General features: G+C 42.5%; 1 protein-coding gene across 8 annotated transcripts in view; it reads right to left on the bottom strand.

The window, feature by feature from the left end:
- Positions 1-14693, bottom strand: part of IGSF5 (immunoglobulin superfamily member 5) — a 43358-nt gene that overhangs the window by 16154 nt on the left and 12511 nt on the right. For 7 of the 8 annotated variants that reach the window (XM_019923281.3, XM_073804523.1, XM_019923280.3 and 4 more), the window contains one exon: positions 10619-10918. The exons of the other annotated variant lie outside the window; for it this stretch is intronic. In XM_019923281.3, coding sequence (XP_019778840.2) covers positions 10619-10918 — 300 coding nt within the window. The remainder of the gene's footprint in view (positions 1-10618; positions 10919-14693) is intronic. 8 annotated transcript variants of the gene reach the window in all.

The raw sequence follows: 14693 nt of genomic DNA, 5'->3' as shown, positions 1-14693 counted from the left end.
TTATTGACTGGATATAAGCCCAGGAGTGCGATTGCTGAATCAAAACTCTAATTTGAAAAGATACACGCACGCTTATGTTCATAGCAGCACTATTTACAATAGCCAAGACGTGGAAGCAACCTAAATGTCCATCAACAGATGAATGGATAAAGAAGATGTGGTACATATACACAATGGAATATTACTCAGCCATAAAAAAGAATGAAATAATGCCATTTGCAGCAACAAGGATCGACCTAGAGATTATCATACTAAGTGAAGTAAGTCAGACAGAGAAAGACAAATATCATATGATATCACTTATATGTGGAATCTAAAAGAATGAAACAAATGAACTTATTTACAAAACGGAAACAGGCTCACAGACTTAGAAAACAAACTTATGGTTACCGAAAAGAAAGGGGATGGAGGAGAGATAAACTGGAGTTTGGGATTAGCAGATACAAACCATTACGTACAGAATGGATAAACAACAAGGTCCTACTGTATAGCACAGGGAACTATATATTCAATATCCTGTCATAAACCATAATGGAAAAGAATATAAAAAATAATATATATATATATGTATAACTGAATCACTGTGCTGTACCGCAGAAATTAACACAACATTGTAGATCAACTATACTTCAATAAAATAATTTATTTAAAAAAGAAGTATGTATTGAGCAGCTACTTCTGGACAAGACTGGAAGGATGACCTTGGTTCTCATTTCCATGTCCCCACCCATGGAGAGTCAAAGCCCAGAGGAAATCAGAACAAACTGAGAAAGAGTCACTCCCAAAGGAACCTAGTGCAAGTCTCCACCCCAGTGCTACCCACACCTCACCTGCAATTCGCTTCTCTTCTAGTAATTGCCCCTCACATGGCTCTCTGGGAGCCACCTTCCTTAGTGTCGACTTTGCCTTCTTGTTCTATCCAGTAGTCATGGAGGTGGGAGAGAGGAAGGATCAGGTGGGGCAAGGCAAGCAGAAAAACAAAGGAGCCAGGATATCGCTTGCTGCTTGTTTTGTTCAAATCTGTACAGAGATTAACGGACATATAACTGAAAGTCTCACCTACTCTCACCTGTTTCAAGCTACGGCTCGTCACCAACTTATTTTTAGGAATGGAAACGACTGTGACACTTTTGAAGTTCCTTTCATCTTATTTACACTAACGTGTCTAGTAGTACTTTAACAATGTAAAGGGTTTTTTTCCCCCAGAAAGTAATTGCAATGATGTGTTTTACAAGTTGTTGATAGCAAAGACATTTTCCTTAGAAAGAGTTTTGCCGTACACTACTTTAACTAGGGTGCTGAAATAGTGATTGTGCAAAATACATTGTACTAATTAAGCAAGCTAGAAGTACTAAGAAATTTGTGATTATTATGTTAATTTCTGGACCAAATAAAAAAGTGCAGTCAAAAAAAAAGGGAGAGGGAGAGCTGGGAAGAGAAGGAAAGAGAGAAGAAAAGCCATTTTGATTTTTCATAGCCATGTCCTAGCTGTAACTTTCTACTACACATCATATGGTTGTCTAGATTCAAATTTAATTTAATTTAAATTATATACAATTAAATACTCAGCGCCAGTCAGAGTGGCCACATTTCAAGGGCTCAGTTGCCACAGGTGTAGAACCTCAACTTCATCAGGGAGTCCTGTGGGACCACGCCGCCTAGGCATGGGCTGTGGGAACTGCACGCGTGTTCCAGACAGCCCTCATCCAGCATTTCACTTCTCCTACTGAACCACGTTGAAGTCAAACCACATGTACGTTGGTCAGCTTAAATGTGAATTGCTATTCAAGAAAGTCTGTCACTCTACCCTGAGTGCGTGGGTAGCACCTCAGTGTAAATTTGTGCTATTTTATTAGATGCTAGTCATTAGAAAAGTATTAAAACAGCAGACTTCCTATGAAGGAAGATAGGGTTTGCTTTTAAATCAACGGCATTCCCGCACTTTGGAACTAGAGATATAGCTGGAAAATGTCTCTTGGATGTTCTTACTTAGAGTTTTCTTTGAAATCATAGTTTCAAAGTTAAATTCTCAGAATAAGTTGCAGGAATGGTTAGAGATGATCACTAGTGTTCTGGTGTCGACATCTGGTTGCTGATTCATGGGCGAGCAAGGATCCCACTGCAGAATAATCCACAGGCTTATCTCAAAGCAAGTGCTAAGATCCAGGGAACTCTGTGCTTTGAAGAACTATGTAATATGAAAAGATATTTGTCTTTTGCCCTTTGTGCAAGGTTTGTCTGCATTACCTACAATGGTTTTTACATTTCCTTCTTTTTTTTAACATCTCACATTCGACGCCATCTTAAATGTCTATGAAATTGACCACTCTCAGGTCCATTCTTCTTACACTTCTGCTCCTATGTAAATTAGACTTAGTCCCCACAAGGACTGTGTCTTATTTTCCTTATACTCCAAGCACCTGGCACATATTGGACACCTTGAACAAATGAATTGATAGATGGATGGATAGATGGATGAATGGACAGATAAAAGAGGCTGAATTTCCTTCTGACTCTACATGGAGAAATCTGTACACCAAGCAGTCAGCTGCCTCTGAGCCAGACCTAGGACTCACCTTTTTCCCATATTAAGATGCTGAGACAAGAATTACAGGACTTTAGAAAAGTCAGAACTAATGCCATCTATCTCCGCATCAGTCACCATTTTTCTGAGGTGAGCTGGGACTGATAGAGATAAGAAAAGAGTTACCCTCCAAAAAAAATGAAGGGGGAAGGAACAGGATTATACCCTTCCCATGTCCCATACATGCAACTTTAAAACAAGCCAGTCCCTAAATTGGGAGACTGGGATTAACATATACACACTCCTGTATATAAAATAAAGAACAAGAACTTACTGTATAGCACAGGGAACTATACTCAATATTTTGTAATAATCTACAAGGGAAAAGGATCTGAAAAAGAATATATATATACATATATATGTATATATATAACTGAATCACTTCGCTGTACAACTGAAAGTAACACAACATGGTAAATCAACTCTACTTCAATTTTTAAAAATAAAAATAAAATAAAATATAGTATATGGTCCAAAACCAACAAAACAAGCCAGACCCTTCACATCCAGAGAGGAATATGGCTCATCCCCTCGCTCCACAGAAAACAGAATCCCAAGCATCTCCTGGAATGTCTATTGTGCACACGGATTCAGAGCCCACCTCCCGTGATGCTGAGTCAGGGGTCTGGAATTGGTACCCCAGGGGATTCTGATGCTGGTGGTTGGCGACCCACACTTTGAGGATCCCCAAATGCAGCCAAAATGTAAGCACCGCCCAAGCAACCTGCCACCTTAGAGGGCACCCCTATATTCTCCCTCTCTCTGATGTGATGATAAAATTATTAAGCCCAGAACTGCATTTAGGATATTCACAATCAGACCACTCTATGGAAGCTTCCTGACTGACAGAGCCCTTTGGGCTTTGCGTCAGTGGAACCAATCAAATCTCACGGCCACCGTGTCCCTGTGCGCCCTTCGGCCTTGGGCTCACTCATCGGTAACCATTCTCACCCCACCAGGCTGTTCAGAGACTCGAGAGATGGGGGTCAACGTGCAGAATGCTGTGAAGTCCAGGACACGTGTCCAGGATGGCCGTGGTCATTTTAACTCGGTCTGTTGAACTCTTTTACACACTGAAGTTTGCAAATCATAGGAGCTTTCATAGTAAAAGGGAGCCAGCTGGGGTTAAACATTAAGGTCTGGCTCAAGATCCAAGAGACAGGCTTGAAATTCTTACTGGAAAAAGTCAACACACTGTTGACCTCCTCAGACCCTCTCTGTCAGGGGTGTTTCCTCCCCTGCTGGAGAAAGCGCTCAGCGTGCCAGCTTCTGTCATCTGAGCCTTGGCATAACAACTTTCCTCTGATCTTGCACAGAGGCAGCCAGCGATCCCCAGGGAGGGCCTGTTTAAAGGACGGGAGGCCACCTCTCTGGGGTTGGGGACAGAATCAAGAAAGAGAGCGGGTGATGTTGTGCCCTGCCTGCCTCTCGTGTCCCTTAATTCAACCACCAAGTTCAATGAAGTGATGCCTGCACTCGCCTAAAAGCCCCAGGCTCTCAGCAAAATGGCAGCCATAGGGCTCATTCTTCGCTTCTACGGGGTGGGGGTGGGGGTCAAATTTCCCATGGAGTTTCCTACCTAAGAAAGACTAAAACTCTCTACTCCAGGGGAGCCCAGAGAAAAGTGTGGGGTGTGCACTGTGAAGAGATGTAATTTAGGACTGGAGCTACACAGAAGAACCTTCCTGACTTTAATAATAACTTTTAATTTATCATAGAGTACTTACATATATGTACACACACGCATATATATCATGGGTACTTTTGTTTAGCATGAGGCTAATTTTTAAATGAGCACCTTTACAGTGGGTTGAAAGAAAAAGAAACAATAGTCATATATTGATAAAGCAAAAATCGTGGCGGTGGACAGAAAACAGAATCTTGGAATGATCTCATCCATGACCCAACCCCTTTGTCATGCAGATAAGACACTCAGGATAAGGACTCGATAAAAGGGTCAAGGGCGCTCAGAGCAGGAAAGCCCCAGGGGCTCTCACTCATGTCTTTCTATTCTGCCATGTTGGGTCTCCAATCTGGAAGAATCCTTCTGGGGAAGTTACAGCCCACGTCTTAAAGGAAACAGGGAACCTAGGTGGACACCAAGCCTTACTGAAGGGTGTGGGTGTGATGGTTCAAGGTGAATGGCAGATTTGCAGGCGAGGATAGGTATATTATACCTGAGAACCCACAAATAGTGACTAAGGAAGGTTATCTCCAGGGTCAACACAGCTCGCCTTCCTCCCTACGTTCCTTCACACACTACATGCTCGTAAGGGCTGCATGACTGGATTTACTGTGTGGTTTTAATCTCAGCTCCGAGCTTGTCTTTTTCCCATCTGTGAAGACAAGGAAAATAGTATTTCCCAGATGCTCTCACAGGAATGCTCAGAGTTTTAAAAGGGCGCATAGAATTTCTCAAAACCAACTGGATGACTACAAAGTGTCACCACCAGCATGGGCAAAGCGTGCTCCTGACTAGAAGGGACACAGGAGATCTCTGAATCCATAAAATAAATGATAACCATCGCACACTCTCCTGTCCTGTGGGCTCTGGGACAGGGACTGTCCTAAGTGCTCTCGGTGTTTTAACCCACTTACTTCTCACAATAACAACTACCCTATAAGGTAGGGATTATTACTATCTCAGTTTCCCAGATGAGAAAACTGAGGCACAGAGAGGTTTTCACTTGCGTAAAGTCACACCTCAAGTAAGTAGGCAAGCTGGGGGTTGAGGCCAGGCTGTCTGGTGTCCAAGACTGTGAATAGTAGTACCTGATGAGGCTGGGTCAGGAGGTGGGGCCTTGGAGAGTTTCCATTTCAGTAACCCCTGATCCTGACTGCTCAGTAATTTGGGAGCGTTTCTTTATTTTTTTTTTTATTTTTTTTATTTTATTTTTTTTGTGGTACGCGGGCCTCTCCCTGTTGTGGCCTCTCCCGTTGCAGAGCACAGGCTCCGGACGCGCAGGCTCAGCGGCCATGGCTCACGGGCACAGCCACTCCGCAGCATGTGGGATCTTCCCGGACCAGGTCAGGAACCCATGTCCCCTGCATCGGCAGGTGGACTCTCAACCACTGTGCCACCAGGGAAGCCCTGGGAGCTTTTTTTTTAAATGCCAATTCCCAGACTCCACACAGACCAAGTAAGTCAGAACCTCTGGGGTGGGGCCTGAGAATCAGCAAATGTGTTAAAGCGCCCTTGACAGGCAGCCAAGGAGAGGGAACGTCTGCCCTCTGCTCCTCCCCACCTCGTTTTACGGGCAAGAAAACTGAGCCCCGAAGGCCAGTGACTCGTCCAACATCACACAGCTAGTGCCAGAGTTCCCACCAGGACGGTCACTCCCACCACTCTTGTCTGCTCTCGAAATGACCACATCCCACAAAACTCAGATCATACCAGGAATCACCACAGCCTACAAGGTGCTCACGTGTCCGAAAAATATGACTTCACTTTCACAATTCACGGCCTACACACTTGTAAGTATGTAGAGAAAACAATCCAGACGACCAGACAGAGGACTGAGGGACCTTAGCTCATGGTAGGCATGATGGGGGCCTTCACCTTCTAGCTGTATGTACATCTGGGATGCTTCAAGTCTGTGTTACCTCTATAATGGAGAAAATAGAATTTTCAAAAAAAATTAGCCTGCGACCTTTCAATATGCTTTTCTTTAAAGAATCAGTGTGTGTAATACAACCTTTTGGCTTGAACTCACTAGACTTCCTAAGCTGCCAGTATTATTCTTCTTTCAGGGACTTGAAAGGATTATTCCGGACATGAACACGAATTCCTTGCACTTTCAGGAATGAGTGGCAGGACTGATGCTTTTGTCTGATTCCTGAAGACGCTTGAACAAGCACAGCCTCGTGCATCTTCAGCTCTTTGTAAACGTGGCTTTGCTTCTACAAGCCAGCTCTCCCAGCCAAGGCAGGAACAAGGCTTTCAGATACTAAAACCTGCATAAAACACACAACAGGCAGCCAGCCACCAGCTGCTCTCGATCTTGATGAATAATTTAGAAACAAATTACCCTTCTCCAAAATGAGTCCAATAAAGTCAGACTCATTGCAACACACCCCCAAGGCTCTCCTCTGTGAAACTGTCGTGACTCCAGCTGCCATAATTAAGGCCACTCACTTCACTGGTCCCAGGCTAAGAAGAATTCAGCTGAATCAAACCCCATCACGGGAAACCGAATGTCCCTTGCCCTTCCCCTAAAAAGAGAAGCTTTGCAGGCAAGCTAATAACCAAATCCATTTCTGTGAGGCATCATCATAGACCAGAGCTCTTCGCTGCATTATTACCTTGTTAAGGTGTGTGGTTTAAACAAATCCATTCCATTTGGTGCCAATGGAACTTTTTCAATCTTCCCTTTCAAAGCCTGGACCATACTTTGTCATAGTTAAATTGCTTAAAAGCAAGCTGGGTTGGCTCCTTGGAGAGCTGGCTGATTCCAGGCTGGAACAGGGGAAAGGTGAAGACAGTTCGGAACATCTTACTGAGCCAAGTGGAAGGAGATGTGGGGATATATGTACACATATAGCGGATTCACTTTGTTATACAACAGCAACTAATACACCATTGTAAAGCCATTATGCTCCAATAAAGGTGCTAAAAAAAGAACTAAGAGGGACACATCGGAAGTACAGCAGAGCCAGCTGGAAGGGATTCCCACTGGCCGAATCTGGAGGAATCTGAGCGTCACAATGAGTAACGATGGAAATCAATCATAATGTATTGGACAAAACTGCGTCCATACTAAAACTGTAAAGATTTTTTTGAAAAAATAAGAAAAGGAAGAAAAGAAATGCCTCTTCTTTACAGAACAATGCCAAACTAATAAATATAGAAAAATGATGGAACCAGAAAAATCTCTCTTTTACAACCACTATAGAAATAAGGGATTCAGGCAATGACTTATCCATGAATGCAAATGTTATTATGTGATAGACAGTCAAGAAACAAGATAATCACACAGTACTTGTAGATCGGATATTAATTATAAAGGCCAAAAAGGCACCTTTACAATGGAGAAATCTGGGGGACACCACCTTACCCAAATGATCAAACTTATTACCAATAATAGAGAAAATTGGCATCACATGCCCACATGACATTACCCATGTCTTGCCAAAAATATTTAACCTCAGTCAAAGTATGTTGGGAAAATTCAGACAAATCCATATTGAAGGGTATCTTGCAAAAATGGTCTGGATCCTTCAAAGATGTTTATATTGGGAAAGACAAAAAGTGGGGGAACCGCTGGACGTTAAAGGAGACAGAAGAAGACCTGACAGCCAAAGGCAACGCATGGCCTTTACCTGGATACTGGTTTGGGGGAAAAAAATCTAGAATGGACAGTAGGGGAAATTTGAATATGGACTGAATATTGTATAATAGTATTGTATCAATGTTAAATTTCCTGACTGCCAACTACATTGGGGCTATGTAGAATGGCCTTGTTCTTATGATACACATGCTGGGGTATTTAGGGGTAAAATGTCATAAAATCTCCAACTAAATCTCAAATGATAAAGAAAGGAAGAAAGGAAGGAAGGAAGGAAGGAAGGAAGGGAGGAAGGAAGAAGGAAAGAAAGAAAGAAATTTTAAAAGGAGTGAGGGAAGGATGGAGGAAGGAAGGAAGAAAGGAAGGAAAGAAAGGAGGGAGAGAGGAAGGGAAAGAAAAGCTAAGAGAGAAGCAAACATGAGAAAATGTTAACATCTGTTGTATCTAAGTGAAGATACATTGGTATTCATTGTACTATTCTTGCACCAACTTTTCTAAAGGTTTTTTAATTGTCCAAAATAATAAGAAAGCAAGCTAGGTTTGAATTCTAGCTTCATCTTCATATACAGTCTTGGTAGGAAATCAGCTAAAATCCTTTGAATTTAATAAGCTGAAATAAGTTAACCTCGACTTAAAACCAAAGAAAACACAGATTTCTGTGTCCTTTACCCTCAAAGACACTGATATTCACCAGAACCAGGTCAAAGCTCTGGCAGGCTGAGTCCCCATTCCTAATGGCAACAACCAGCTGGTGCCTGTACAGCTGCTCCGTGTCGATGGGGATGCTGTTTGGTTCCCAGCAGGCCCCTGCACTCTGTCTTCTACCTGACATGTGGATTCACTCATGCTTTAATTTCTGTTGTCTGCCTGGTCTCTGGAGACATCTGAGTTGGAGACAAGGGCCAGACATCAGGAGAGCAAGCTTGTGATGGTACTGCAGTGGGGATCAATCCCTGCAGTGCAAAGCTCAGGATGACTGGCGCTAACCACAGCTTAGGCTCTAAATGGCTTTTTACAGGTTCACAGAGACATCATCTGTTATGCGGTGAATTGTCTGTCCCCAAAATTCATTTGTTAAAATACTAACTCCTAGTGCCTCAGAAGGTGACCTTATTTGGAAACAGGGTTGTTGCAGATGGAATTTAGTTAAGATGAGGTCATAGGGTGGCCCCTGATCCAATATGACTGGGGTTCTTATTAAAAAAAAGGAAATATGGACATGAGCCACCCACACAGGGAGAACATCATGTGAAGATGAAGGCGAAGATCAGGTGATGCAGGGTCTACAAGCCAAGGGACACCAAAGATTGCCAGCCAACCACCAGAAGCTGGGGGAGAAGCTTGGAACAGATGGGTCTTCAGAAGGAACCAACACTGCCCACACCTTGATCTTGGACTCTTAGCCTCCACAGCTGTGAGAGAAACCATGTCTGTTGTTTAAGTCCCCAGTCTGAGGTTACAGCAGCCCCAGGACACTCACAAACCTTCCAGGGCTGCCCCCAGGGGGAGGGCAGAGGGGACGGGTGAGCAGATTCTGGAGACACACTGGCGAGGCCACCTCTGCCATCGACTATCAACGTGGGCAAGTTCCAAACACTGTGTCTCTGTCGCCTCATCTTTACATCAGGAATAACCACCGCATCCACTCATAAGAACGTTGTGTAATTTGGTTAACATTTGAGAACTGCTTAAAACAGTGTCTTTAAAGAGTAGATATATGTACATGTATAACTGGTTCACTAACACAAAATTTTAAATCAAGTATACTCCAATAAAATTTTTTTAAAAAATAAAGTGAAACACTGATTTTGGGGGGAAAAAACACATCTTTACTTAATAAGAGCTATGTAGTACTGTTTTTTATTTTTATTATTGTTATTATCAATCTTGCTATGGCTGTAACTTTATTCCAAACTTTGGAAGATCTAAGTAGAAGTGTTTTCATAGTGGGAAGAGTTTGGGACCAAGGGAGAAGTTCCTCCTGGCTTTGGGATCCCTTTGTGCCATCAGCATAAGACCTGGAATGGAGTGTAGTCCTTCTCTGGGCCTCCCTTCCTTTCCTCTTCTGTAAAATTAAGGCATGAAACTCAGCCCCCGCCCCTGTGCTTTCTAGTTGGCCCAGGTGGCCTTCGAGGTCAAGCAGGTTCAGAGGCCCCATGAAGGTTTGGTCAGTTTGGTGTTTCCCAAGGACCCTGCAACAGATTTTCTTCAGGATCTAAACTTTAAACTTATGTCATTTTGTGAAGTTAAAAAAAAAAAGAAAAAAAACATAGACCTGGTACTTTGAGATACACTGTGGATTTGCTGGGTAAAAAATTGAGCTCTCCTAATCCCACTAAGATTGGAAGGAATCCTTGAGAACGTGCATGACCTCCTCAGATACTGAAAGAGCTCACTTTCTTGGCCCAGGGGATGGGATCAGACAGGAACAATGAGTGAAAGCTAGAGAAAAACATTGAATTCAAGTATTTACATCTGAACTTGATGCTATTTTATAAGTAGTTGTCAAGATTCTCAATGGTTTCCATATGTAAGTAGAAAAGAGAGAAGCACTTGAAGATGGAGTTTTAAAAGTGAAATTACAAGGTCATGAAGCTGACACAAGTCATTTGTCTCCATTACCATCCCCACCTGAGATCAAGATCACCGTGTGATTCTCCTGGGCATCACTGATTAAGCAGCACAACATACAAAATGTAAAGCATGCAATAATAATCCACTTTGTATAAAGCAAAAAGTCTTCACTTACCCAAGGGAGGCTGAACCACAGTAAGATTTACAGTTACAGACTCGTGGACATGCAGCCGCTTCATCTCAGCCACACACGTCACAGTGCCATTGCCCTGCGGCGTCAGAGCCAGAACGCTCACTGCACTTTGAAGGTCCTCAGGCTCCCGGACGGAGTAATAGCTCGAATGGCTCACTGGAACCCCAATCTCCCAGGAAAGACGTGGGAGTGGGGTCCAGCCCAATGCGCGGCAGGTCACATTACAAGGCTTATCCTCCATGACTACTAGACTGCCTTCAGGAATGAACAACCGCCCCATAACTAAAGAAGAAAAGAGAAATGTTTGGAAGGAATGATCATGCTTCTCGGTGATAGATGTCTTTAAAATTTTCCTTCAGATCACATTGCATGAGCACTACCTTCCGAGCACAAGTTGACTGTGTCTGTATCTGGAAACCTTAACTCAGGTTTGATCTGTGTATTTAACTTATACCTGTCAGGTTCACAGAAGAAGGGGAGGTCGCTCACGAGAAAACATAGATTCCAGAGAAAATGAATAAATAAAAATCAGAATCCAAGGGAATATAAATTACATGGGAAAGAGAGGGCGGATGTGCCCACCATGGAGGGCTGCACAACGTCTGCAGTGGAGTTGCAGACTTGCCCTGGGCTGCCCTAGGAGCCAAAGCAAAACGGGAAACAACCTTTACATTCTTTTCATCGTAAGGAGAACACATCTCAAAGTTTCATGGGAAGCAAGTCTCTCCTGGCCTTTGGTCAGTCAGATTCATTTTATTTTTGAGTCACATTTTTAAGGATAATTTCCTATGATAGTGCCTTAAAATATTTTTCTAGGTACAAATTAAATAAAAATCTAATCTAATTATAGAAATAACTACCTTAAATTCTGTATCAGAATATATTACTTAGATCAATTATTTTAAAGTTTTTAGTAAAGACATGCTTGCATATGCCAGGGTTCACACCATAAATGACCCATCTGAAAATAGCACTTGTATTGTTAATATTACTAAAATAACCTGAGGATGGGCCCCGGTAAAAACACAGCGTTAGCGAACTATATAGACAGTGAAACATTCAGATTAAAATACCCTAAAATTCCCTGCCATGTAATATAATGGAAAGAACACTGGACTAAGAATCAAAAGATCTGTTCTCGATATCGGCTTTCCCACAAACTTGCCGTCACCGTGGGTAAGTCACTGAAATGTTCAGGCTCTCTGTTTACTACCTGGTGAACAAGATGATTTAACAAGACCAGTGGTTTTCAAACATTTTGGCTTCAGTAACTTTTATACTCTTAAACACCACTGAGGACTCCAAAGACCTTTGATTTACATGGGTTCTATCAATATTTTCCATATTTGAAATAAGAATTAAATATTTGCTTATTTTTTTCAAACATTTGTTTTAAAATAACATGAATAACCTATTACCTGTTAATATGGATTAACATATTTTTATGAAAACTATCTTTATTTTTAACCCCAAATAAATTAGATGACATGTGTTCTATTCATGCAAATCTCTTTAACATCTGGCTGGACTCTCGTATCTGCTTCTGCCTTCATTCTGTTGCGATATATTGCCTTCTTTGGAGTATATGAAGAAAATCTGACTTCACACGGGTATATGGTTGGAATGGTTAGGAAGCTTTTCAGATAATCATGGATGTTCTTTGATACTACTGATACACCAAAACTTGACAAGCAGTGGTTGCCTAACGGTTAGTTACACTGTGGAAACTGAAACCGTATTAAGGCACTTTCATGCCGTTACATTAGAATCCATTGCTCCAGATGGCATTTTGAATGGAACTTTTACCCTTGCACGATTTTGTATCATTATACATCAGTCATCTGGAAAACGCCGGTCCACTGTGTTATGCAGACCTTCCCAATGTACAGTGGGAAAATCCCTGTACACTCATGACAGTGAGTGAGAAAGGCAACTAAAATCTTAGTATTACCATGGAAACAGTCATGACCACAGAGACCACCCTGAAAGAATCTAGGGGTTGCCTGGAAGTTTCCAGACTAGACTGAGCTGGATCAGCTCTGAAAGCTCTTCTTACTCTGAAATGTTAATTTCCAGTTATTCCTTTCTTGAATAATGTCTTGGAGCAAGTAAAGCACCTTAGCTATTTCAAGGATTACTGTAAACGCAGCAGTGAAAAGGGAACAGATTTGTCCCCTCAGACTACAGGATCTTGTGTTTATTCTTTTTAGTTCATTCATTGTTTCATTGATGGAGAGGTTTAAGATGACAGAAACTGGGGGTAGGGGGCTGGTATTGCTTCAGTTAGTAACAGTTGATCTTGAACTCAAGGCTTAGTGGCCTTCAAAACACAAGAGATCTAGAGTTTGGTGTGTGATTAACTGGTGTATGGGCAAAAATACAGCAATCTGAAGCATTTCCTTTTTCAGTATTTGTGATCCACCTTTCCCACTGGCATTCACAGAGGTCATCCAGTGGCATGACAAGCACTTTACACAGGGTGATGGCTAGAATATTCATGTAGATTTTGGATGACTCAACATGGAGTTATATAAGTTCTCTTTCTTTTTCTTGTGGATATATGAGAAGGAAAAAAACAAACTTTAGAAAATTCACTTTCAAAATAAACTGGATGCTTCCTCTTTTTTCATGGTTCTTTTCCCTTGAAGAGACCCTGTTGCTCAGAGAACTTCTGTTTCTCTAAGAGCGAAGTGCCATTCAGCCCAGTGCAACCAGGGTAAACGGATGGAGTTCTGTCTCGATCTATGGGTTCCTTCCACGTGACCTTGAGGAAGACTTTAACTTCCCTAGATTCTTGTTCTTCCATCTGTGTTAAAACCAAAAGCTACAGTAGTTACCAACATTTAAAAATGTATGTTAGGGGGGCTTCCCTGGTGGCGCAGTGGTTGAGAATCTGCCCGCCAATGCAGGGGACACGGGTTCGAGCCCTGGTCTGGGAAGATCCCACATGCCGCAGAGCAACAAGGCCCGTGAGCCACAACTACTGAGCCTGCGCGTCTGGAGCCTGTGCTCCGCAACAAGAGGGGCCGTGATAGTGAGAGGCCCGCACACCGCGATGAAGAGTGTCCCCTGCTTGCTGCAACTAGAGAAAGCCCTCAGACAGAAACGAGCACCCAACACAGCCCAAAATTAATTAATTAATTATTTTTTTTTAAATGCATGTTAGGGGTATTCAGACAACTTCATAGTTGCATCTTGGGAAAGATGCTATAAAACCACATGGATTTACGAATCTGATATGCCATAAGCATAGCAATAATAAGTCATGCCTTTAACCCTGTTTCCTTGATCCAGGGATGCCCTCCTCCTCTCTTGCTTCCCCACTTTGCCTGTTATCTACAGACCTTCAAGGCACATCTCATATGGCACCTGCTCTGTGGAGTCATCCTAGAAGCCTTCACTAAGTCTCTCATCTCCCTTCCCAATTTGAACCTTACATTGTCTCCCTCTCTTTGCACTTGCCAGCATCTACATCGCACCACTGTTATTCATGCACTTGCATTATCTACTCTTCTTGTAAGATTCTTGAGAGCAGGACTGTGTCTTACTGCATTCACCTTGAGTCCCCCTTAAATGCCTAACACAGTGGCATGCTCCTACTGGGAATGCAACAGATAATAGCAAATGACTTTATGGGCATTGCTATGAACCAGGTGCTGTTCTAAAGGCTTTATATAGACCTACTCATTTGATCCCACAACTGCCTATGATGAGCAAACTAGGACACAAGGTCATTAAGTAACATGTCCAAGGTCACACAGTTAGTCAGTGATAAAGCTGGAACTTGAACCTGGCAGTCAGGTTCCCACCTCTGTGCTATTTACCACTAGACCTCTCTGCCCCACCAGCTTCATTTGCAGTAACTTGAAACAGACAGGGCTTTGGAACCATCCCTAGTCATTGTTCCATCCGATCCTCATAGTAAACCTGTGATGTGGGCAGGGGAGCCTTATCCTCACTTTAAAGATAAAGAAATTGAGCCATTTCAGGAGTCACCAAGGTAGGTAACTGATGAAAACAAAACCAGAACTCATATCTTTGGTTCCTTGTCCTGTGT

This window comes from Tursiops truncatus, chromosome 4 (genome assembly GCF_011762595.2).
Source record: "Tursiops truncatus isolate mTurTru1 chromosome 4, mTurTru1.mat.Y, whole genome shotgun sequence".
Lineage (NCBI taxonomy): Eukaryota > Metazoa > Chordata > Mammalia > Artiodactyla > Delphinidae > Tursiops > Tursiops truncatus.
The sequence above is the reverse complement of the archived record's forward strand: the minus strand, read 5'-3'. Positions and strand labels throughout refer to the sequence as shown.